The sequence below is a fragment of the Tamandua tetradactyla genome, chromosome 7, assembly GCF_023851605.1.
Source record: "Tamandua tetradactyla isolate mTamTet1 chromosome 7, mTamTet1.pri, whole genome shotgun sequence".
NCBI lineage: Eukaryota > Metazoa > Chordata > Mammalia > Pilosa > Myrmecophagidae > Tamandua > Tamandua tetradactyla.
Window position 1 is genome coordinate 84,107,193 of NC_135333.1, and position 23,955 is coordinate 84,131,147.

The following is a 23,955-nucleotide window of genomic DNA, read 5'->3' on the forward strand; positions in this document are numbered from 1 at the left end:
AACTACAATTTGAATATTAGATACATGAGCATAAAACAAAATGCAAACAAAGTTGAAAACATTCTGTGGTTCAGTGGTAGAATGCTCACCTTCCACGCAGAAGACCGGGGTTCGATTCCCAGACCATGCACCGCCACCAACAACCACCCTCGCCCCGCCCCGCCCAAACTGCACATGTTACATACCTGGAGTATAACCCCAGGGTTCATAATAGGATGGAAACACTCCAAGATGACAGCCTCGGACAAACTCTTCATAATCCATGGGTAGTAAGGGGCTGGTGGAAGATAAGAACTCTGGATGCAAAATCACCTAACAAAGGAAAATACACATGAGAATAAAAGAGAAAATGAACAAAAAATCTCTTACAATTTGGTTATTTCAACGCTGTAGAATCCTTGTGCTCTAGATTTAGGGAGAAAAAAAGGAAATTAGAAAAGAAAAAGAAAAAAGCCTGGGAATTTTTTTCTCTTTCTCTCTCTGTCTTGTACAGGTAAAAGTACCTACTCTTCAGAGTTGACTTTCCTGCAAGTCTCAAGGTCTAGATTAGGGACTCAGCATGCCCACACTAAACTATATCCTCCAATCCAGCCTTTAACAGTAATGAAGACTGTGGACAATTTTGTCTTATTTCTCGATTCATTTCAAACTTGAGCAAGCATGAGGGGAGCTATTTCCAATGTGCCACTCTCCTACGCCCCAACCATGAGTTAGCCAAGAGAGGTGCTGCTAAGGGACAGAGAACGTATCTGATCTAGGTTAGATCAGACTAGAAGACCTCACCCAAGCCAACATTGGAAGCCCTCACCTCCTAACTGATCTCCCTGCTTTTATGCCCCTAAAAGTGATCCTTTAAAATTGTGTCACGTCCCTTCTCAAAAATCCTGCAATAGCTTCCCTTTTTACTCAAGAGTAAAAGCCTAAGTGTTTACAATAGTGTGTAAGCATACTAACATAAGTTTATTGCAAACTGCATTGATAGAAAGAATGTGTAGCATTCTCTTTCCAAATAATAAAAAAATACAATACTTCAATTAATCCTCACAAAATTCCCTTGCCAATTTTCGCTGAACTCTTGTTCTTAACTAACATATTGTTACAATGATAAATGAATGTCATTCTGACATTAACTGTTAGTTGATCCCTTTGTTAATGAGTAAAAAGAAAGTGAGGCAACAAAGACATTTGTCAATGATTCATCAAAGACATAAGGCACTTCCTTATTTAGTTTTCATATTTAAATGCTGGAAAATATTTCCTCGGCTATTTTGGTCACTCATATGAATGCCTAGAAGACATAAATTTTTAAGTGCGATCTGCATTATTTTCTCCACTGCTTTCTTAATGTAGATAATGAATGAACAATAAATCAAGCATGATTTTTACTGTTTGCTAATTTCCAAGCTGTAAATACTTCCACCATGGCCCAATTTCAAGTTACCAATGTTATATCACTGAACTTGGAGTTGGGAAGAGATGAGCAGTAGCACCTCATTACAGAGTATTTCTACCATACTAGATTTCCACCGCACTTAGACATAAAAACTTCAGGAACATAGGTAGTGGTAAAATAAGACATAAGGAGTTCTGAATATTATCTTTGTTTTGAATACAATTGCTTTATTTTTACATTTATACAATTTATTTTTAACAGTGGCTGTGTTCGAAATTGGCTCACAAAATTTCTACAAATTTAACAATTGGATCTTGTGTACCGGTAAGAGCCAGTTCTCTAACTCCACGGCCTATAACATTCTGCAAATTCAGAGATTCTCTCTTGAGAGCAGAGCTATATTAGAAGATCTGTGACTAGAATAGCTACTTAACTAATTTCCTGCAAAACTATGTGTGAATGAATTCTCCTATTCTCCTATTAATTAAAGTTGTCACTGAACTATTAGAGTCTCTCTCAGCCCTACCTGCTCATAACTAAGTAGTTCTTAGAAACAAAAAATAGATAAATAAAATATCATTTTAAAGTATTAAGAATGTTTCTTTGATGTTTATTTATTCATTTCAAAAAATTCCCAATTTATAGAGAAGTTGCAGGTACGATATGAAGCGATTTAGACTTCTTCCTGGAATCATGTATAAGTTGCTGACTTGATGTCCATCATTCCTAAGTACTTAATGTGTATTTCATTCAAACAAGAATATTCTTACTTATCTACATACCAGCATCAAAATCAAGAAATTAACATTAATATATCACTACCATCCAACCTTTTAACCCCATTCAAGTTCTCCTGTTGTCCAAATACTGTCCTTGAAAGCAAAAAGGTCCAGTTTAGAATCACATGTTGCATTTAGTTGTCACATTGGTTCTTTCAATTTGGAAGAGTTATTGGTCTTTCTTTGGCTTTAATGACCTTAACGCTTTTGAAGATTACAGTCCATTTATTTTGAAATATGCCCCTCAATTTGGGATTGTCTGTTAATTTGTCGTCGATGACTTCAAGTTATACATCTCTGACAGAAATATCACAGAAGTGATGCTGGGTTCATCTCATTGCTATTTATCAGGTGATATACAATTAATATTTTTTCCATCACTGATAATGTTTACTTTAATCTCTTCATTAAGGTGGTATCTTCCTAGAGTCTTCCCTATGAATTCACTCTTTTTATCTCTTCTGTTATTAGCAAGCATTTTGCACAGAGCTATTTTGGAGCTATCTTGCCCCCTAATTAAACCTTTAATTGATTAATTAACATTTGTAGTAGATTCGTGGTTTCCTATTGTATTCAATGCATTCCAAACTATTACTGTCCTTATTAATATTGATAATCAAATTGTCTCTGATTTGACCAGTGCAAATCCCTTCAAGCTGGCTTCTGTATACTTTTGACATATTTCCATCATTCTTTGAGCATTTATTTGATTTTGACACAAGAAGCTATTCCAGGCTTATCTAGAATCAACTATTTCTCCCGGGAACCTTAGTGGAGGATGTGTAGGATTGATTACTACATCCCGGTAGTAATCAATACCCGGATGCTAGGTATGCTCAGTGCTATAGGGGTGTTACCTTCTTCGGGCCCGCCTCTCAGTGGACAAAGAAAAAGGAGCATGCACACAAACAATTTACATCCATCTTTATTTTTGTATCTATCTGTATATCTCAAAAACCCCGAGTTCACAGCAAAATCCCTTCAATTTCAGTCCAACAATCATTGGTTGTGTTATAGTTTTCTCCCTTTTTATATTTGTGCCTCCTTATTCCAACATGAAAAATATAGCTTCCGTTTTCTTTAATGTATTGACTTACTAGATAAATCCCCCTCTGTACAGGGAATTTTCTCTCTCCACTGCTACTCCCTCCCAGGCATGGATGCCCTCCTTCCTCACTAAACCGTGGCTCTTACTTCCCGCAGGGGCGAGTCCCCACCGCTCACCCTGCTCGGGAGGGGAATGGCCCTTCCTTAGCCTGGGTGGGCTCTGACACACTTCTCTGTTCTCCAGAACACACTTTCCTTTCCAGTGCAAACACCTACCATCTGTTGCCCACACAATGGCTTAAGACCTGCATTGTCCAGGAAGCAAAGGGAAAGAGAAAGAGGCAGAGAAAGAAAAAGAGGAAAAATAAACTTTTTAACTAAGCACCCCAGAATTTCTCTTTTTTATTTACAGTAGAAGTATACTTTCTTCTGACGAGATTACTTCAAAGAAAAACCCTAATTTAGATATGTAATAATAATGAAAACATTTGAATAATACAATATTATTTGTATAATACAATATAAATATATTGTATTATATAATACAAATATATATTTAATATATTTATATTGTATTATATAATACAAATTTATATTGCCTTATATAATACAAATAATCTTCACATCTATTATCTCGTTTAATCTTAGCGAGATAGGTAGAATAGAGATTCTCATTATCCTAAATTTAAAATAAGTAAACTAAAACATAAAAAGGGCAATTGAATTATCCAATGAAAATAAATAGGCTTCATTACTTTATAATCTCATCATCTGCCTGGATCAAAGTAAGAATAGTTGTTTTCATGTTAATGGAGCGTTTTAACCTATTGCTGGACAAGGAGTATCAGGCATTATATATACTCAGTGAATCCATAAGTAGGAGACAAGTCAAACTCAAGAAAAAAATTAAATTGCCAACTGTCAGTAAACAGCCAGCACCTAAAAATGGTTTATACAATGCCAAGTATCGTAAAATGGCAAAGTAAAAGTGACTAAAATAGTTTCCCCCCCGAAACATGATTTGAATTTCAACTACACAGGAAGTACTGCCCTAGAAAAAGAGTCAAAAGACTCAGATCCTGACTGTGTCTGGGCAGCCATCCAATCTGCAGCATTGTACTGTTTGGGGAAATCACAGGAAAGGGGGATTTGAGAACCAGTGTGTCTTCTTTGGCACTTCCAAGCTTAGGAAAAGTCGCACCCTCCAGAACCCATTTTGGAACGTGAAAACATCACGGCTCATTCCTTTTGTTCCCAGCCAAACAGAATGACAGCACAACTATAATAAGAAAACAGCTGCTCTGGACCTGAAAACAGCCTACCACAGAAGCTCAGGGTTACTGAGAGGATTAAATGAGATCCTGTATACAAAAGCCCCTCGCAGAGCACCTGGCTCACTGAAGGCCCTTGATCACTGGGAAACAATCTTGTCTGATCCTTTATTTATCCCACAAGAGGACTGAGGGCTCAGGAAGTTAGTTTACTTTCATGGAGTGACAGCTCAGTGTTGAGATCAGAAATGCGGGGTTTTTGTCACTATACCATGTTGCCACCGAGGCAAGATAGGTGATACATTAATTCAAATTCAAATTCAAATTCAAAATAAACTGCAACATTTGCTGAACCCAGTGTTAATATTCATATCAAATACTTTGCAATTGACTCTGAGAGTTAAGAACTACTCTATAGAACTCTATAAATATGGAGGAGATCAAATATCTACTTATATTAGCAGAGGCCCTGAGTTAGTGTCAAATTTTTAAGGATACTCCTAATAAAATAAAATACCTCACTCTGAGTTGACCAGAGTTTATCTTGGTGCTCTGTGTGCGCATTAGATGTCAGGAAGTTGCTATTCTTTTATTTCTTGTATGTGTGGGCATGTTTGCTTAATAATTATTACAAATGGACTTCTCAAAATATTCATGTGCTTAATCACATAATCATAAATTTTGTAGAAGAAATCCATTTCCATTCACTCTACATAAGCCATGCGCTTTTGTGCCCTTTCACTTGCTTTTTTCCTCTGACTGGGGAGACTTCTTCCTGTTATCTGCATGGTGAATACCTGCTTATCCATCAAACTCTAGTTAACATGTCATCTCTTAAAAAATATAGCAAATCCTGCAAGCAGAGATAAGAACACCTTCTACTCTGACCAAACTCTGCACCTCTACTCCTCAAGTTACTAAGTGCCCCTCATGTGCAAGGTACTTGGCCAAGTACTAATAAAAGGTGACATTTAATATACATTTGCTATGTGCCAGGTATTCCATTAATTGTGGCACCAATGTTATCTATCTAAGCCTCATAACAATTTTATGGATATGGGACTACTATTATCACCATTTTACAAATGAGAAGACAGAGATACAGACAGATTACTAAACTTACAAACTGAACAAGTGGCAGGGAGCTAAAGCCAGGCAGGCTAATTACAGTCTTTAAGAAAGCGGCATTCTGATTTCCGTATAGGTGTGGCTGCCCTGGAATGATGCTCAGATCTCCTTCAAGAGATCCTGCTTTGGGATCTTGGCTAACATCCCTAACTGCTTTCCCGCTAAATCCACCAGAGCTGCTGCTCCTGGCCTACAGGAATGGGCAGAGAGGAGTGTCAGTGTATATTTGCTCCGTGGGGGACCCCTGTAATGGGCAACTTTGCTTGGGGAATTCCTTTCGGCCTGGCTGGGAATTTTTCTGAACTGCCAACAGTCTAAGGTTCCTCCTACCTCGTTCTTTCTTCCTTCTCTCTGGTCTAGTGTCTGGCCTGCATCTCTCTGTCTACTCTTGCCCCTAACCCCTTGGTCCTTTATGGGAGTTTTCCCCAATAAATCTTTTGCATATCCAAGCCTGTCTTGGTATCTACCTCTCAGAGGACCCAAAATGGCACAGTATAGATGAGACATGACCTGTGCTTCAAAAAACTCACAGTTTACTTGGAGAAACAGACACATAAATCAGAACAATTCAGTATGATAATCCCTGTAATTGCACTAGATACAAAGGGAATTGGGAACGTAGATAAGAAAACAACTGTTCCAATCTGAAGGAGAAAAGAGGAGTGAACATTAGGGAAAGACAGAGGGAAGAGGTGACTATTAAGTTGGATCCTAAAGGAATTGTTGGAATGGTTGAGATAAGGGTATTTCAGAAAGAGAGAGTTGCATTGGCAAAGACACAGAAAAATGAAAATGTGTAACATGTTTAGGGACATGTCATGTGTCCAGTCCTTGAAGATGGCTTCACTGTTAAACATTTTTTTAAACATACATCAGAACTTATAAATTCAAAGGCCCTTCCAAAGCTCATCAGTGAATGTGTACTGCTGGAGGGCTGGGATCATGCTATTCAATCTCAGTTAAGGGAAACATGACGTATCCGTTCTTTCTCCCAGCCTCCCCTTTTCCTTCTCCCATCTGAGCTCATTGTACATATATATACATGTTCTAGGTACTTGACAGATCCTCAGAGGAACGTCTGTGGATTTAGATGTGAGTGGAAGATAAAGGGTTTGGAGAAAAACTGAAATCTATGGCAAAAGAAAAGGCTTTCCTTGTCCGTACTATTTCATCTCCAAGAGACAAAAAAAAAAAAAAAATTGAGAGAGTAGCAGTTTATTCAGTAAGGGAAAACTATATGAGAATGAGGTCAATTTACAGTTTTATGCCTCTGCAGTGAGGCATAAGGCTTTGCAGATCCAATCCTACTGAAAAGTGTAAACGATGTTCATTGGCAGATACATCCTTGTATCTCTAAGGAGAAATCTGTAACTCCCCATTATGGGAGGTGGCCTAGATGCAGAAATTTAGGAAATACAGAAATACAAAGGAGAAAATACAAATCAGCCAAATGCTGTGGCACTATGCAATATATACATGTAAATGTTTATAGACCTAAACTTATATATAAATATATTAAATTATTATCTAGATATATATAACAAATTTTTAAAAGAAAATATAGATATATATATACAATGCATATAATATATACAGTGTATATAATATATAAATACACAAATATTTTTAAAAGAAAAATTGTATATCACAGCAAACACAGAATATTTTATAACTTGTGTCATTAGATGTTATGAGACAATCCTACCATCTTATACATTTCTCCGCCTTAATTTCTGAGCTGCTGTTCTCTTCTCTCTGTTCCTTCTATCCCTGGTTTCCCAGGGCGTCAGTGTCATCATTCACAAGTGATCACCCAGAGATGGATCTGTATGCATCAATTGCTCCCTTCATGATTGCCTTTAATACCTCAGACCTGTGTTCTCTAAGTCCCTATAAATCACCTCCACTTGGATAGCTCCCATGTAAGTCAAACCCAATTTATCCAAAGCTGAACTCAATTCATGATCTAACCCTTAAATCGGCTTCTGCTAAAGCCTGCCTTGGCTTTTAGAGGGGATTGGTCAGATACTGAAGCCAGGAGCCTCTTCTCCTGACTTGTCCCTCTTTCTCGTTCCCGGTGTCCTTGTGGTAGCTAAGTCTGATCCTTTCTACATCCAACCACCTCTCTCTGTTCCCTCCTCTCCAGCCTCCTGGTTTTGCCTCAGTAAGGGGCATTCCTATCTCTCATCTGTGCCATTGCAGTAGGATTTTAATGTGTCTCCTTCTACTACACTCCCACCTGCCTATGTCAAGGAGGGAATGGAAGCTGAGAAATGAGTTCATGCAGGGGAGACAAGGTTAAGGCACTTTTGTTTTTTGAGGTGGAGAAATGTGGGGAATATTTAGAGACAGCAAGGAAAGGAGCTGGTATTAAGAAGAAAACTATAATAGAGAGGGTAAACAGATAGGGTAAGTCTCCTTTGAATATGGAAGGAAATGAGGCTCTGAAACATCCCTTAGAACCTGAAGGAACAGATACAAGGATAGGCCAGAATCGGATCTGTAGGCCAGCATGGAGCGACACTGAAGGAGGCTACACTTCACTCAAGTCTCAATCAGGGCATCTGCTAAAAGCAAAAAAGAAGGGACGGGGCATGGGGTGGGAGGGTCTCTGAGGAAACTGGTAAAGATTGTGACAATTTGATCTTGAAGATGGTGAATGGAACTGAGTTGGGATAACCAGTTATCTGCTTACATGCTCACTACTGTCTCCCACACCTAGTCTATATTTAGTGCCTGTAACATTGTAAATCTCCAGTGACCGTCATAGAGATTAAGCTCCACAGCGGTAGAAATGAGGTATTATTCATGTAAATACCTCAGTAACTAATGCCTGGTCTTTGTAGGGGCCCAAGAGCCAAAAGATTTAATTGGTCTGTAGAAAATTCCATCGAATCTTTATTAGCCATATTCTTTGAAATTGGAAATTTCTCACATTATCCCCTTAAACTGCACTCTATCAGGAAGAAACAAAAACAGTCTATGTTAATATCACGTATTCATTAAAAGAATTATTATATTTATATCAGTAAAAATTTAGTTGTTTTCTACAATGCTGTATAATGAAAAGAAATATTAGATTTATGAATTGAAGCCATACATATGCTTCAATACTCAAGAATGATTCCAAAATATATACTATTCTCCATCTCTGACAGAAAACAGAATTTTTAAAATAGAAATACGTTTTAAAATGTTTCTGATAGATGCTGAAACAAATAAGGAAGGTTATAATTACATTCTCAAAAAATATGCTGTAGGGTGGGCCACGGTGGCTCAGCAGGCAGAATTCTCGCCTGCCATGCTGGAGACCCGGGTTTGTTTTCTGATGCCTGCCACGTGAAAAAAAAAAGTGCAATATATAATTTTGAAGAGCCGGGCGTTAACAGTTCACGCTACCTTGACTCTGTCGGTGCGGCTGTTGAAAAGTCCGATCCGCCTGATGGTGGTGAGGATGGGATCTGCGGAGTCGTCGATCATGTTGTGAGTGGTCACGGGGGGCAAGGACTGCCTCTGAAGAAACAGAGCCGGGAGATGTCAGTTTGTGGAAAGAAATCATCAGTGTGGCTGATTTCAACAATAGGTTGTCAGTCACATTTCATCCCACCTTTGTGCCCTCAGTCTTTTGTTTGTTTAAATTTTTTTTATTAATTAAAAAGTTTTTTCAAAAATATAACAAAGAAACACAAACATTCTTAGTATATGATCATTCCGTTCTACCTATATAATCAGTAATTCACAATATCATCACATAGTTGCATATTCATCATCATGATCATTTCTTAGAACATTTGCATCAATTCAGAATAAGAAATAAAAGACAACAGAAAAAAATTCATACATCCCATACCCCTTTCCCCTCCCTTTCTTTTTTAAAATTTATTTATTTTTTATTTATGATACAGAACCACATACAAACACAAACATTCTTATCATATGATCATTCTGTTCTTGTTATATAATCAATAACTCACACTATCATCACATAGTTGTATATTCATCATGATCATTTCTTAGAACATCTGCATCAACTCAGAAAAAGCCATAAAAAGAAACCAGAAAAAAATTCATACATAGCATACCCCTTCCCCTTTCCCTTCCCCGATCACCAGTATTTCAATCTAGTAAATTTATTTTAACATTTGTTCCCCCTATTATTATTTATTTTTAATCCATATGTTTTACTTGTCCATCAATAAGGTAGACAAAAGGAGCATCAAACACAAGGCTCTCACAACAACACAGTCACACTGCAACAGACATGTCATCATACAACTATCTTCAAGAAACATGGCCACTGGAGCACAGCTCCACATTTTCAGGCAGTTCCCTCTAGCCTCTCTATTACATCTTGACTAATAATGTGGTATCTATTTAATGCGTAAGAATAACCTCTCCACTCTGTTTGGAATCTCTCAACCACTGACACTTTATTTTGTCTCATTTCGCTCTTCCCCCTTTTGGTTGAGAAGATTTTCTCAATCCCTTGATGCTGAGTTCCAGCTCATTTTAGGATTTCAGTCCCATGTTGCCAGGAAGTCCACACCCCTGGGAGTCATGTCCCCTGTAGAGAGGGGAAGGGCAGTGAGTTTGCTTGCTGTGTCAGCAGAGAGAGAGAGGCCACATCTGAGCAACAGAAGAGGTTCTCTTGGGGGTGACCCTTAGGCCTAACTTTAAGCAGGCTTAACCTACTCTTTTCCTGGATTAAGTTTCATATGAACAAACCCCAAGATTGGAGAATCAGCCTATTGTTTTGGCTGTCCCCATTGCCTGTGAGAATATCAAGAATTCTCCACTTGGGGAAGTTGAATTTCCCCCTTTCTCACCATTCCCCCTAGGGACTCCGCAAATACTTCCCTATTCACTGTCCAAATCACTCTGGGATTTATCAGGGCATCACTCTGGACAAACCTACAAAATCTCATGCCCTACGCAAGGTTCCAAGTACTATGGTGTTCAATTAAGTTGTCCACATATGTTATATTAGGAAATGTACTAGTCAAAATATAAATTTTGTACCAAATAAACATTTTTTACTTGTCTCACACATATGTTAAAGTTTTAAAATATTAATTACCATCTGTTTTCAGCAGCCTGCATTATTGACATTACTTTGTTCTTCTTAATGCAGAAGCATTTTTAAATTTGCACATTTAGTCACTATCATTATACCCTCTAGGCATTCCTAGATTATACCATCTCAGTCTGTATTGTCTATCTTTCCTTCTGATAACATCTGTGCCCCCAGGCCTCCTACCTCTATCATTCTCACATTCAGCTTCATTCAGTGTCTTAACATTATTGTATTACAGTTAGGTAGTATTGTGCTATCCATTTCTGAATTTTTACAATCAGTCCTGTTGCACAATCTGTATCCCCTCAGTTCCCATTACCCAATATCTACCGTATTTCTATCTCCTGATGGTCTCTGTTAACAACTGAAATTCTCCAAGTTCATTCGCTAATGGCAGTTCATATCAGTGAGACCACACAGTATTTGTCCTTTTGTTTCTGGCTAATCTCACTCAGCATAATGTCCTTAAGGTCCATCCATGTTCTTACATGCTTCATGACTTTATTCTGTCTTACAGCTGCATCATATGTATATACCACAGCTTGCTTAGCTACTCGTCTGTTGATGAACATTTTGGCTGTTTCTATCTCTTCGCAATTATAAATAATGCTGCTATAAATGTTGGTGTGCAAATGTGCATATCTACTCATGTCCTCTGAGTAGATACCTAGCAATGGTGTTGCTGGATCATACTGCAATTCTATACTTGGCTTCCTGAGGAACCGCCACACTGTCTTCGACAGTGGTTGTACCATTTGACCTTCCCAAAAGTGGATAAGTGTGCCTTTCTCCACATCCTCTCTGGCACTTGTTATTTTCTGTTTTATTGATAATTACCATTCTGGTGGGTATGAGATGATATCTCATTGTGGTTTTGATTTACATTTTCCTAATAGCCAGGGAAGTTGAGCATCTTTTCATGTGCTTTTTGACCATTTGTATTTCCTTTCCTAAGAAGTGTCCTTTCATGTCTTTTGCCGATTTTGTAATTGAGTTGTCTGTCTTTTTGTTGTTGAGTTGAACAATCTCTTTATATATTCTGGATGCAGACCTTTATCTGATATATCATTTCCAAATATTGTCTCCCATTGTGTATGCTGTCTTTTTACTTTCTTGACAAACATCTTTGATGCACAAAAGTGTTTAATTTTGAGGAGCTCCCATTTATTTATTTATTTCTTCAATGCTCATGCTTTGGGTATAAGGTCTAGGAAACTGCCTCCTATTATAAGATTGATATTTCCCTGAATTTTCTTCTAAAAGTTTTACGGTCTTAGATCTAATGTTTAGGTCTTTGATCCATGTTGAGTTAATTTTTCTATGGGGTGTGAGATATGGATCCTCTTTCATTCTTTTGCATGTGGATATCCAGTTCTCTAGGCACCATTTATTGAAGAGACTGTTCTGTCCCAGGTGAGTTGGCTTGACTGCCTTATCAAAGATCAGTTGTCCATAGATGAGAGGGTCTACATCTGAACACTCTTCAATCCCATTGGTCAGTATATCTATCTTTATGCCAGTACCATGCTGTTTTGACCACTGTAGCTTCATAATACACCTTAAAGTCAGGTAATGTCAGGCCTCAAACTTCATTTTGTTTCTCAGGATATTTTTAGCTATTCAGAGCAGCCTGCCCCTCCAGATAAATTTGGTTATTGATTTTTCTATTTCTGAAAAGTAAGTTTTCAGGATTTTAATTGGTATTGCATTGAATCTGTAAATCAAATTAGGTAGAATTGACATCTTAATTATATTTAGTCTTCCAATCCATGAACACAGTATGCCCTTCCATTATTTAGGACTTATGTGATTTCTTTTGACAACTTTTGTAGTTTTCTTTGAATAGGTCTTTTGTGTCTTTAGTTAAGTTTATTCCTAAATATTTTATTCTTTTGGTTGCAATTGTAAATGGAATTTTTTTCTTGATTTCCCCCTCAGATTGTTCATTACTGGTGTATAGAAACACTACAGATTTTTGAGTGTTGATCTTGTAACCTGCCACTTTGCTGTACTCATTTATTAGCTCTAGTAGTTTTGCTGTGGATTTTTCAGGTTTTTCAACATATAGTATCATATCATCTGCAAACAGTAAGAGTTTTACTTCTTCCTTTCCAATTTTGATGCCTTGTATTTCTTTTTCTTCTCTAATTGCTCTGGCTAGAACTTGAATGACAATGTTGAATGACAATGGTGATAGTGGACATCCTTGTCTTGTTCCTGATCTTAGGGGGAAAGTTTTCAGTTTTTCCCCGTTGAGGATGATGTTAGCTGTGGGTTTTTCATATATTCCCTTTATTATGTTGAGGAAGTTCCCTTCTATTCATATCCTTTGAAGTGTTTTCAACAGGAAAGGATGTTGAATTTTGTCAAATGCCTTTTCTGCATCAATCGAGATGATCACGTGGTTTTCTTACTTTGATTTGTCTACTTGTTGAATTGTTCCTTTTATTAATACATAGTGTCCTTCTTTGTCTCTTTTAATTGTTTTACATTTGAAATCCAATTTGTTGGATATTAGTATAGTACTCCTGCTCTTTTCTGATTGTTATTTGCATGGAATATCTTTTCCCAACCTTTCACTTCCAACCTATGTTCATCCTGGGGTCTAAGATGTGTTTCCTGTAGATAGCATATAGATGGGTCCTGTTTCTTAATCCATTCTGCCAGTCTATGTCTTTTGATTGGGGAGTTTAATCCATTAACATTTAGCATTATTACTGTACAGGCAGTATTTTCTTCTACCATTTTGCCTTTTGGATTTTATACGTCATATCTAATTTTTCTTCTTTTTATCTTTGCTGATAGTCTTCATTTCTATACTCTTCTCTACACCTCTCTCCTGTCTTTTCTTATCTGTCTCTAGTGCTCCCTTTAGTATTTCTTGTACAGCTGGTCTCTTGGTCACAAATTCTCTCCATAAATTTTTGTCTGCAAATGTTTTAATTTCCCCTTCATTTTTTTATTAATTAAAAATTTAACAACAAACGAACAAAAACATTAACATATGATCATTCCATCCTACATATATAATCAATAATTCACAATATCATCACATAGTTGCATATTCATCATTTCTTAGAACATTTGCATCAATTCAGAAAAAGAAATAAAAAGACAGCAGAAAAAGAAATAAAATGAAAACAGAAAAAAATATTATACATACCATACCCCTTATACCTCACTTTCATTCATCACTAGCATTTCAAACTAAATTTATTTTCCCTCATTTTTGAGGGACAGTTTTGCTGGATATAGAATTCTTGGTTGGCAGTTTTTCTCTTTTGGTATCTTAAATATATCATCCCACTGTCTTCTCACCTCCATGGTTTCTGCTGAGAAATCTACTCATAGTCTTAATTGGGCTTCCTTGTATGTGATGGATTGTTTTTCTCTTAGAAAGAGAGAATCTTGAAAGCAGCAAGAGAAGATTCTCTCTTACTCTTTGCTGACATTCTGATTAGTAAAATGTCTTGGAGTATGTCTGTTTGGATCTGTTCTCTTTGGGGTATGCTGCACTTCTTGGAGCTGTAATTTTAAGTCTTTCATAAGAGTTGGGAAATTTTCAGTGATAATTTCCTCCTTTTCCCTTCTCTTCTCCTTCTGGGATACACACAACACGTATATTTGTGCACTTCATGTTATTATTCAGTTCACTGAGTCCCTGCTCATATTTTTCCATTCTTTTCCCTATATTTTCTTTTGCTTCTTGGATTTCAGTTCACTAATCCTATCTTCTGCCTCTTGAAATCTGATATTGTAGGTTTCCATTTTTTTTTATCTCTTCTACTGTGCCTTTCATTCCCATAAGTTCTGTGATTTGTTTTTTTCAGACTTTTGATTTCTTCTTTTTGTTCATACCTTGCCTTCTTTATATCCTCCCTCAATTCCTTGATTTGATTTTTGATGAGGTTTTCCATGTGTTTGAACATTCTGAATTAATTGTTTCAACTCCCGATTCTCATTTGAATTGTTGGTTTGTTCCTTTGACTGGGCCATATCTTCAATTTTCCTAGTATGAGTCGTTATTTTTTGCTGGTGTCTAGGCATTACTTACCTTAATTAGTTTATTCTGGAGATTGCTTTCACTTTTTTTTCTCCAGGATTTTCTTGCTGGATGACTTTGTTGTTTATCTGTTCTTTGACATTCAGTTCAGCTTATTCTAGTCCTCTAGCTTAGGTTTTGTTCAATAGATCAGAATTTTTTAGTTCTTGGTTTTCTTGTGTCTTGCCCTGCCTGTATGGTGCCATTGCCCCACCCTCCCTTAGGAGGTTCTACTTAGATATTATAGACCCCAGTCAGATTTTCCCAAACCAAACTGATCACTTCTCAGGAGGAAAGAGTCATCTGTGTCAGTATTACCTGAGGGTGAGACCCAGCAGATTAAAAGACTTTTCTATGAAGTCTCTGGACTCTGTGTTTTTCCAATCCTGCCCAGTATGTGGTGCTTTTCTGCCTGCGGGTCCCACCTGCATAGGGTGATGCGGTACCTTTAACTTCAACAGGCTCTCCCTGCTGGGGGCATGGTGGAGACAGAGGAGAGGTTGTAGGCTGGTTTTAACTGCTTCCCTTTTCCAGACCTTGGGGTCTGAATTCCTTGAGGGAGGGATTCCACCTGAGGTGGGTCCCACCCCTCTCCTGGGGAAGGCACAGGGTCCAGAGAAGCTCTCAAATAAGCCTGTTCCTGCCTATGCCTGGGGCAGTGGAGCCCAAGAAGGCTTAAAGCTGTATCCAAAGAGTAATCAATCTGTAGAAACACAGCCACAAAAGAAGAAAATAAAAATCCTTTTCAGAGCAAGACCCCGTTCCTTGGGTTTGCCAATCAAAAGCTTAAGTTGGTATGTTGCTCTGTGTGTCTCCAGGTCCTATGTGCCCTCCCCTTTCCTGCAGGGCCCAGACCTTTTCAGATCCTGTTTTTTTTTTTTTCTTTTTTCTTTTTCCATCAGCCCTGGCCCCTCTGCTCCAGGGCAAAAAACAGCAACCTCCGCTTTTTCTGGATTCAGCTGAGCAGGGGCTCTAATTTTAGTAGTCAGAATTTGTTAATTAATTCCATAATTGGCTTTTGGTTGTGCTCAGCCCCTGATGCTGGTAAAGTCCATTTCCTTTACCCTCTGGGAAGCAGCCTGTGGGGGAGGGGCGCTGGCCATCACGACTTGGGGAACTCACAGTTCTAGGTGGGCTCCTAACTGGTCCAGCTTGTCCAGACTGGGGTACGCTGTGTGTCTGGTCACTGACGTGGCCCCAGCAATTGTTCTGTACTGTTCCTGGCTATTTACTAGCTGCTCTGGAGAATGAACTAAATCCCACACCTCGCTAATCCGCCATCTTGGATAGGACCCCCCCACCTCAGTCTTTTGAGATGAAACTAAACAATGGTAAGTTTTTTGCGAGTTTCAGGGGGAGAGACTGGGTGGAAGAACTTCCTTCCCACATTGTGAACACAGGAAGGTTTTGTTCCTCATCTGCAGTCAAGAGGCCTCAGCTTCTTGACTGTTTCTGGGACTTATTTGAAATATAAGGTTGTCTTGAAATCTTAACTCAAGAAGAAACATTCTCTTGGTTCCCCTTAGGGGGGGCGCTCCCAGTGCCCAATACCTCACTGTTAAGATATGAGTTTTGGTGTACACGGGACACAGCATTTGGATTTCCCTTCTTGCCATAATTCCACTTGACTGCAATATTTATATTTTCTCTATTGTGATGGAAAATTCTATGCTTCCTGAAAAATTTGGGAGGATTTTTGTTGTTTCTCCTATATACATATTTTTTCATTTGGATAGATTGGTTCCAAATAAAGCTTTTAAAATGCACCCTGAAAACCACCTATGAAAAGACAAGATACAAAGTGGTGATTAAGGTGAAAACATAGAACGCCTTTTCTAGCTCTCATGTTGAAAACTGTCCCAAGTTAGCATGTGCCAGTAAGTTAAAATGTTGACTTAAATTGATTTTAGTAATTATGGTAAATGGTGGGCACATTTTATCTTTGATACCTGAGTCGAAAAGATGGCTCTTTTCATGATTGTTAGATCATCTCGGTCCAGGATATTGTTCATGTCAGGGATTTCTCCTCTGTGGAGAAAACAGTGTTAGTAATATCAGTAAAAACAGCTGGTTGTGATGCAGTACTGCCTATGTATCAGGGACTGTTCTATGCAAGTTAAAAATAAATGTAAAGCAAATATAGTTTACTGATGAAGCTCCCAAACAAATTCCTAAAGTGTGGAGAAATTTGATAAAGAACACATTTGTGAGTATAAAAATAAATTGAAATGAATTATTAAAGCCTTATTATTAACCATTAGGGGATATTCATTATATTTTGTCCACTCTTGAGTACTACATTTTAAAGGGCCCTGGACATATCCTTATATAAGCTGATTCTTTTCCTGGTAAAAAGAAATGAAATTTAACCCAGGGGTCAGGAGACAACAGGTTTCTCTTCATATTATAACAAAACCTACATACTGTCCATATGTTTTATTATTTATTAATCAGTACGTTAACATGTTAATATACATTTTTACTTAAAATTTCATGAAATCTCCCTTTTCTTCTGATGAGCATATTAATGCTTAATGAAGTTCCCATGGAATTAGAACCTGCCTGCCTATATATAAAGGTCTTTTATTTTACAATCTATTGACATGTGTTTCTCAAATGGAGGATAAAGCAAAACCTGTTCACATGATTTAATGTGTCTTCAAAGGATGTCCTCTATTATAATGCATAACTTGTTAACTTTGAATAGTGAAGCCCTAAATGTTCGAAATATTAACCATTAAAAGTATTAAGCACTCCAAGTACCTACCTTAATAATGCATCATAGAGTTTCTTTCCAAACTTTTCCTTGACAGAATGTGCAATGTCCCTGTTGGAAGTAGAAAAATTTAAAATTTAAAGTCAGAACTTTTAATCTTTATTTGTCACGACAATGTTAATGTTTTGTCAATGCATCTTTTGAAAATATGCAGCTCTCTTTTGCATAGCCTCTTCCATTATTTTCCCTACTTGCCAATTGAACTTGAATTAAAACTCCCAGAGCAGTGGCAGCAGAATACCCTGATGCTGCCAGAGGGCTTAAAAACTCAGTCTCTCTTTTGCTGGAAAATAATCAGGGACAGGGTGGGGTGGATGCTGGTGTTATAGTAGGCAAAGTACGGTTGTAATAAGTTGAACAATTAATTGAAAATTGTTGAATCTGAGTGATGCCTATGTAGGCATCTACATATCTCTTTACATTCATATGTTGGACATTTCCACACACCCAAAAAAAAAAAAAAACTAAAAATTCAACTTGTTTCAAAATTTCTACTGAGGCTATTCTCCTTTAAATATTCCTTCCGTGGTAGCTCATTTCAAAGGTTTAAATTAACACATTTGTTTTGCAGGTATTACATAATTTAGCATAGTAACACAATGATGAAAGAACCAAGTAGTATATGTGCTATAACAATCTTAAGGAAAAATAAAAATCAAGGAGATATATCAGTGATCATTCACTGAAAAAAAAAAAATCCCTTTACATTGATTGCTAGAGAACAGTGACAACATGTGGGATTACCACAACTGTTTTCTCACGGCTTGTCCTTTCAGGGTTTCCACGTTGAAATTATTTGTCTTGGCAGGCATAATGAAAAACACCACCACTGTGACATCAGTTTTATGCATCTGATGAGAGATTGGAAAACACAAGAAAGATAAAATGGAACATGTAACAGATGGACCTTAAACTTTGAAAAGAGGTGTTTTTAAATCTCTTTAGATAAAAAAAGGTTTTATGTATATTTCATAGAATTTATACCTGAGACTTCTCCAGGAATTTAAATTTAAATCTGGCTTTTAACTCTGATTTATCAGTTTACCAATTTGGAAATCCAGATGAAATATTTTCATGGCACTGACAATCTAAAATATATAACCCAATTGCTATTATTATTACTATTTTCTTTCTGTGGCTAAAAATTAATTTAAATGTGAGCAAATATATTATAGGGCCAAAGTTCAGACTGGAAATTTAATGAGTAATTTAGTTTTAATTTATTCTTTTCTTTTTCAATTTATACACACTGATTTGCATAAATAGATTGTTTACATTTTTTCTATTAGATGGCTTGATTCTCATATTGATGTTGTATTTTGTTTCCTAGTCCTCTAGGAAAGGAACAGCACATGCTCAGCACTTCTGGTGTAGCAGAGACTTTGCCAGGTGCTTTAAATACTTAATTCAACCTAACACTTGTGTGGATCCTTATACCCAGCCTAATTCCCTAACTGCTGGGGAAGACAGACACATTCAGCAGTTCAACCCTCGCTTGCCCCCGCCCCTCCTTTTCTTTTGAGTGCAGAGGTTTCCATTCCGAGGGCAGCTCAGGGGAGATGTTTAGTCTAATGAAAAGGCCTGGCCCTATTTGAAACTGTGAAATCAGGCATAAGCAGCCCAGCTGCTTCAGGTTGAGAGCTCTCAGTGGCAGGAGCCGCCCATAGGTTGTTTAAACACTGTCCTCGGGCAGCAGAGATCTGTCTCTTCTCTCTGACTCCAAGTGGGGGGTATGTGGAGCTGCCATCCGCTGTCTCTGACCAGAGCATTGGCCTCCCCAGGTTACTGGCTACGATGTAACCAAGAAATCAGGATTTAAGGGATGATTTTGATGACTGAATCATTATATAGATAATCCCTTTTGCTCTCTGATATATTGGAGTAATAGAGGGAAATTCCTGGAATCTCAATTGTAATTCAGCTGCCTTGATCTCTGACAATGATTGTGCAGCCTCTATCTTCTGCCCCTGTGACTGTAAGGGCCTTGTGATTAACCTTCATTTGTATCCAGTTCTCCAGTTTTTCAATGGTAAGTTCCAGTAACCACTAAAGACAGCCCCAAATGTTTATTCATGAAGGGTTTTGAGTCAGCCCTGAACTAACCCACCTTAAATCCAAAATTATCTTGATAACCCAGACTGGAGCTAACCAGAGTGGACCCACCTGACATACACAGTAGCCTAGACTTTAACCTACAAGTCACCTAGACCTCATTCCACCATTTTCTTACATCTGTTCTGTGACTAAGCATGTAATCAATCTGCGCATGCTCAATAATTAGATCACCTCTAATTAAATTATCTGGGGCCACTGTGCTCATTATCCTAAACCCTGCCCAACCTTTTCTCTAACAAAACTATCAGAATTGCTGCAGTTCAGGGAAACAGATTTTGGGTTGCTAGGCCATCTGGTCTCTCCTACTACGTGCCTAATCATAAAACTCTGTCTCTCTTTGAAACCCCAGTGTCTCAGGAATTGGTTGTTGAGCATGTCAGGCAAAAGAATCCACAACCCTTGTCTGGTTACAATGGTCAGTTCTCTTCCCCTGCTCTTTTGGACCGTTTATGCTATGTGTAAGTAATAAAGCAGTCATTTGCCGAAAGTTTCTTTGTGCCTGAGCTTGTTTTCCCCCAATGTGCCATGTAGCAACTCTCCTCATTTTATATGGAAATAGAAGCACAAGAGGTTATACAATTTGACTGAGCTCTTTTATCTTAAATATTTTGTCAGTGGCAGAGCTGATATTCAAACTGGTATTTTCTGACTCAAAAATCTGCTTTTTTTCCCTTCTTCTTCCCACAAATATCATAGGCCTAGCATCTCTCAGAAGTAAAATGACATATCAACCAGTGTGGTAATAACCTAAACTCACTTAAAACTGCAACTATATATGCATGTTCATGTATTCTGGCAGTAATTACCTATCACCTGTAGGGGGTAGGGAGGGCACTTTGCCATCTGATATGTCACCTTTGCACTCTGGGGCTTGGCCTTCTGTTCAGCAAATCTGTCCAAGCCACAGAATAGGAAACTCACCCCTGAATTAGCCAATGTGCCATTAAAGAGTAAATGTACTATATGGAAAAAGCAGGCCTTCTTTTAACTTCTCCAAGTATTTGAATCATCTCTGATGTCAAGAATAATAGCTATAGGCTTTTCTTCACATCTAAAACTAAAGTGAATATTTAATCAATGTGTGGAGAAATTGATTAATTATGCTCCTAATCATGATATATGTTTGATAAAATTGAGAGCCCATCTATAAAGGTTGTTGAGTATGTACATACTAGGGATTATTATGAAGAATAATCTTTCTGGTCTTCAGTCCTATTTTGCAGACTTGGGTGTTTTATTAATGTATTGCTCTCTTAATGGAATTTGAGTAAAACTTTTAGCATACTTTGTATGACGTCAGCCTCAAGGTAAGGATATATCTATATCTGAAAATCAAAATTTGACTTGAAATGATACAGAGATCAGAAAGCTTTAGATTTTCTTGGTATGTCAATAAAAAGATAATTGAGTAAAATAATACTGTAGTGGTCTCCTATAAGAGTACTTGTTTTATATTTTTATTTGATGGGATTGGAATATAAACCAATGACATCAATCAACAATTATTCCATGGCACCCATTTTTGTGGTTGCTTCTGTTGGCACGTTTTATTGCTGGATTAGTTGGGAACCCATTTTAAGGCCCACCTTCCTGACTGAAAAGTGATTCCACGTTGTTGGAAGCGGTGACCTCCTCCCCCTTCCTTAATGTTTCAGGTGGTGGGACATGCCCAAGTTTAACCTTCTATGCTACCCATCCCTGAGTAGTAGGGGTAGTTAGTGGGTTTGGATGGAACAGCGTTTGTGTGTGTCTGCCCCTTTCTACAGTGAGCAAATGCTCCAGGGTTTGGCTGTCAGTCGGTGAGATAATGGGACTCTAAAAGCTGCCATGGTCATTGGAGGGTGGTGATGGCTGCAGGTGCCTGTGAGGTGCCTCTAGTTCTCGAGCCAGGTTCAGGGTGAGGAGGCCCGTTATTGCCCTAGACCCAAGACACATCTTCCATCTTTATCAGTTTTTTAAAAAGCAGTATTTTGTTCACTATTTGATTGGTTTCTCCATATTAATCTTTTGATTGGTTACAAACTCAGGTAGGGAAAGGGGATGTTATAATGACTTCTTAAAACAAAGCACATATGATGTGATAAACATGTGGCGCTCAAGAAAAATGTACTTAACAATGTAGACACACACACAAGTGAAAATGTGACGACACTAATATGTAATTTGAGAGGCAGAAGCCATTTTTAGGATAGTTTTCAAAATCATATATTAATTGGAAAACTATTTAGGTAGCCACTTCCCACAAAAGAAAATCCTCTCTAAAGGAGCATTGTATCATGTTGTAAAGTTTTCTTACCCTCAGCAGGAAATTTAGCCTGGATAAGGATTCTAGGAAGATGTCAGCTCCTTTGTTTGAAAACTCATATCTCCCAGCAATGAAAAGGAACAAAGTCTTTTCAAGATTAAAGTCGAGATGACTAAAATAAAACAAAAGAGTTTCTAGTGAAATAAAGCAACATCAACAAATATAGATATGAATTGTGTTGAAGCACAAAGAGAGCTGAGAAAGATAAACATTTACTATAACTTATTTTCTCTCTACCAAAGATTCCTAAACTCATGTGCAATTTTTCTCTCTTTTTTAAGAAAGAAAAGCATACCCATAGAAGTGGCCCCGGACAAAATCTTGGATCCTGGCCTTGTACATGGCATGCAGATTTTGAAACTCATGGACTGCTGAAAATTTCTTAACATTCAAGCCATTTGGAGTAATGACATCTGGAAAAGCAAAACAAAATCATCAAGAAAATTCTCTTCCGAAAGAAGGTACCATTATAGAAAACTCTATAAAGTTAAATGCTGTTAATGTTTCTAGTTGCTGACTATGATAGAATTAAATATTCATAAAACTTCAGAATCCCAAGTCTTCTGGTTGAAAAAGGAAACTGGAAGTACCTGACCAAAATAACAATGAGCCCCTAGTCTAATGAAACAGCCTGATTGATAGCAATGGTAATAATTGCTGCAGTTTTCATTTATCAATTGCTTACTAGACACCAGGTACTGCTCTAAACACCTTACAACATAACTCATTTAATATCCTTGCAACAACCAATGAAGTAGGTTTTTGCATTTTTGCATATTTTTGCCATCAGCGTTTTCAGAGGGGGAAACTGAGGCACAAACTTAAGGAACCTGTCCAAGTTCTCATGGTTGGTAACTGGGAGCAGAATCATTCTAGGCTATGACTAGCTATCGTGTCCTTAACCATCACACTAAACTACCCCTTGCCTTGTTATTTTAACAGGAGTGTAGGCAAATTTCTATCCTTTTGGAAATTTAAAAAGGCAGCCCCCCCCCCTTTTTAAAAATACATTATTAGTTCATTTCTGCCTGTGTTGCTCAGGCAGAAAAGATGTTCAGGTTTTTCTAGAATATTGTTCTCTGACAGGAAGGATGAAGACTACTCAGAATATGTAACGGAAAATACCTTCTAAGGTGAATACATAGTTTATTAGCAGCAGTAAAAACAAAGGCAAGAAAAAAGGTGTGGTCGGCAGAATGATGGCCCCCAACACATCCGGGATCTAATCCCTTGGAGCTTGTGAATGTTACCATCCATGACAGAAGGGACTTTGCAGATGCAATTAAGTTAAGGATCTTGAGAAAGAGTGATTATCTTGGATTATCTGAGTGGATAAGGGCCTTTATAAGAGGGAAGCAGAGGGAGATTGGACTACTTTTTAAAACTTTATAATTGAAGCAGAGATTAGAGGTGGTATGCTTTGAAGATGGGAGGAAAGGGCTATAAACCAAGGATGCAGGGAGCCCCTAGAAACTGAAAAAGGCAAGGAAATGGATTCTCCCTTAGGGCCTGCAGAAGTAGTGTGGCCCTGGTGACACCTTGATTTCAGTCCAGGGAAATAGATTTAGATCTTCTAACTTCCAGACTGTAAGAGATACATCTATGCTGTTTAAAGCTATCAGGTTTGTGGCAGTTCATTTCAACAGCCACAGAACCCCAAAAGTCTCTGTCTTCAATCCCTATACCTCAACTTTTTCTCCTCACTGGAGGCAACCAATGTTATTAGATTTTTGCTATTGTTTCCAAGTAGAAGGCAACAAACATTCTATGGTTAGGCAACACTAACAGGAAGGAAAGACACTGACTAAAAAGATCCTGGCTAGTTCATATTAGAGCACCAGCACTGGCTCACAAATTATAATTGCAAAACTATCAATAACCATATTAAAGTACAAATGGCAAATTCAGTGAAAGCAACATATGACACTTAAAGCACATGTGGGTGTGTTTTTGAGTATATCCAATTCTTATGAATCAATAAGAAAAAATGGACATCATGATAGAAACATGCATAGCTGACTAAAT

General features: G+C 37.7%; 1 protein-coding gene across 1 annotated transcript in view; it reads right to left on the reverse strand.

The window, feature by feature from the left end:
• Nucleotides 1–23,955, reverse strand: part of GYS2 (glycogen synthase 2) — a 76,564-nt gene that overhangs the window by 15,094 nt on the left and 37,515 nt on the right. The window contains exons 6-12 of the mRNA XM_077170249.1: nucleotides 22,226–22,343; nucleotides 21,922–22,042; nucleotides 18,255–18,361; nucleotides 17,502–17,561; nucleotides 16,684–16,762; nucleotides 9,018–9,131; nucleotides 186–312 (exon numbers count right to left, since the gene is read on the reverse strand). Coding sequence (XP_077026364.1) covers nucleotides 186–312; nucleotides 9,018–9,131; nucleotides 16,684–16,762; nucleotides 17,502–17,561; nucleotides 18,255–18,361; nucleotides 21,922–22,042; nucleotides 22,226–22,343 — 726 coding nt within the window. The remainder of the gene's footprint in view (nucleotides 1–185; nucleotides 313–9,017; nucleotides 9,132–16,683; nucleotides 16,763–17,501; nucleotides 17,562–18,254; nucleotides 18,362–21,921; nucleotides 22,043–22,225; nucleotides 22,344–23,955) is intronic.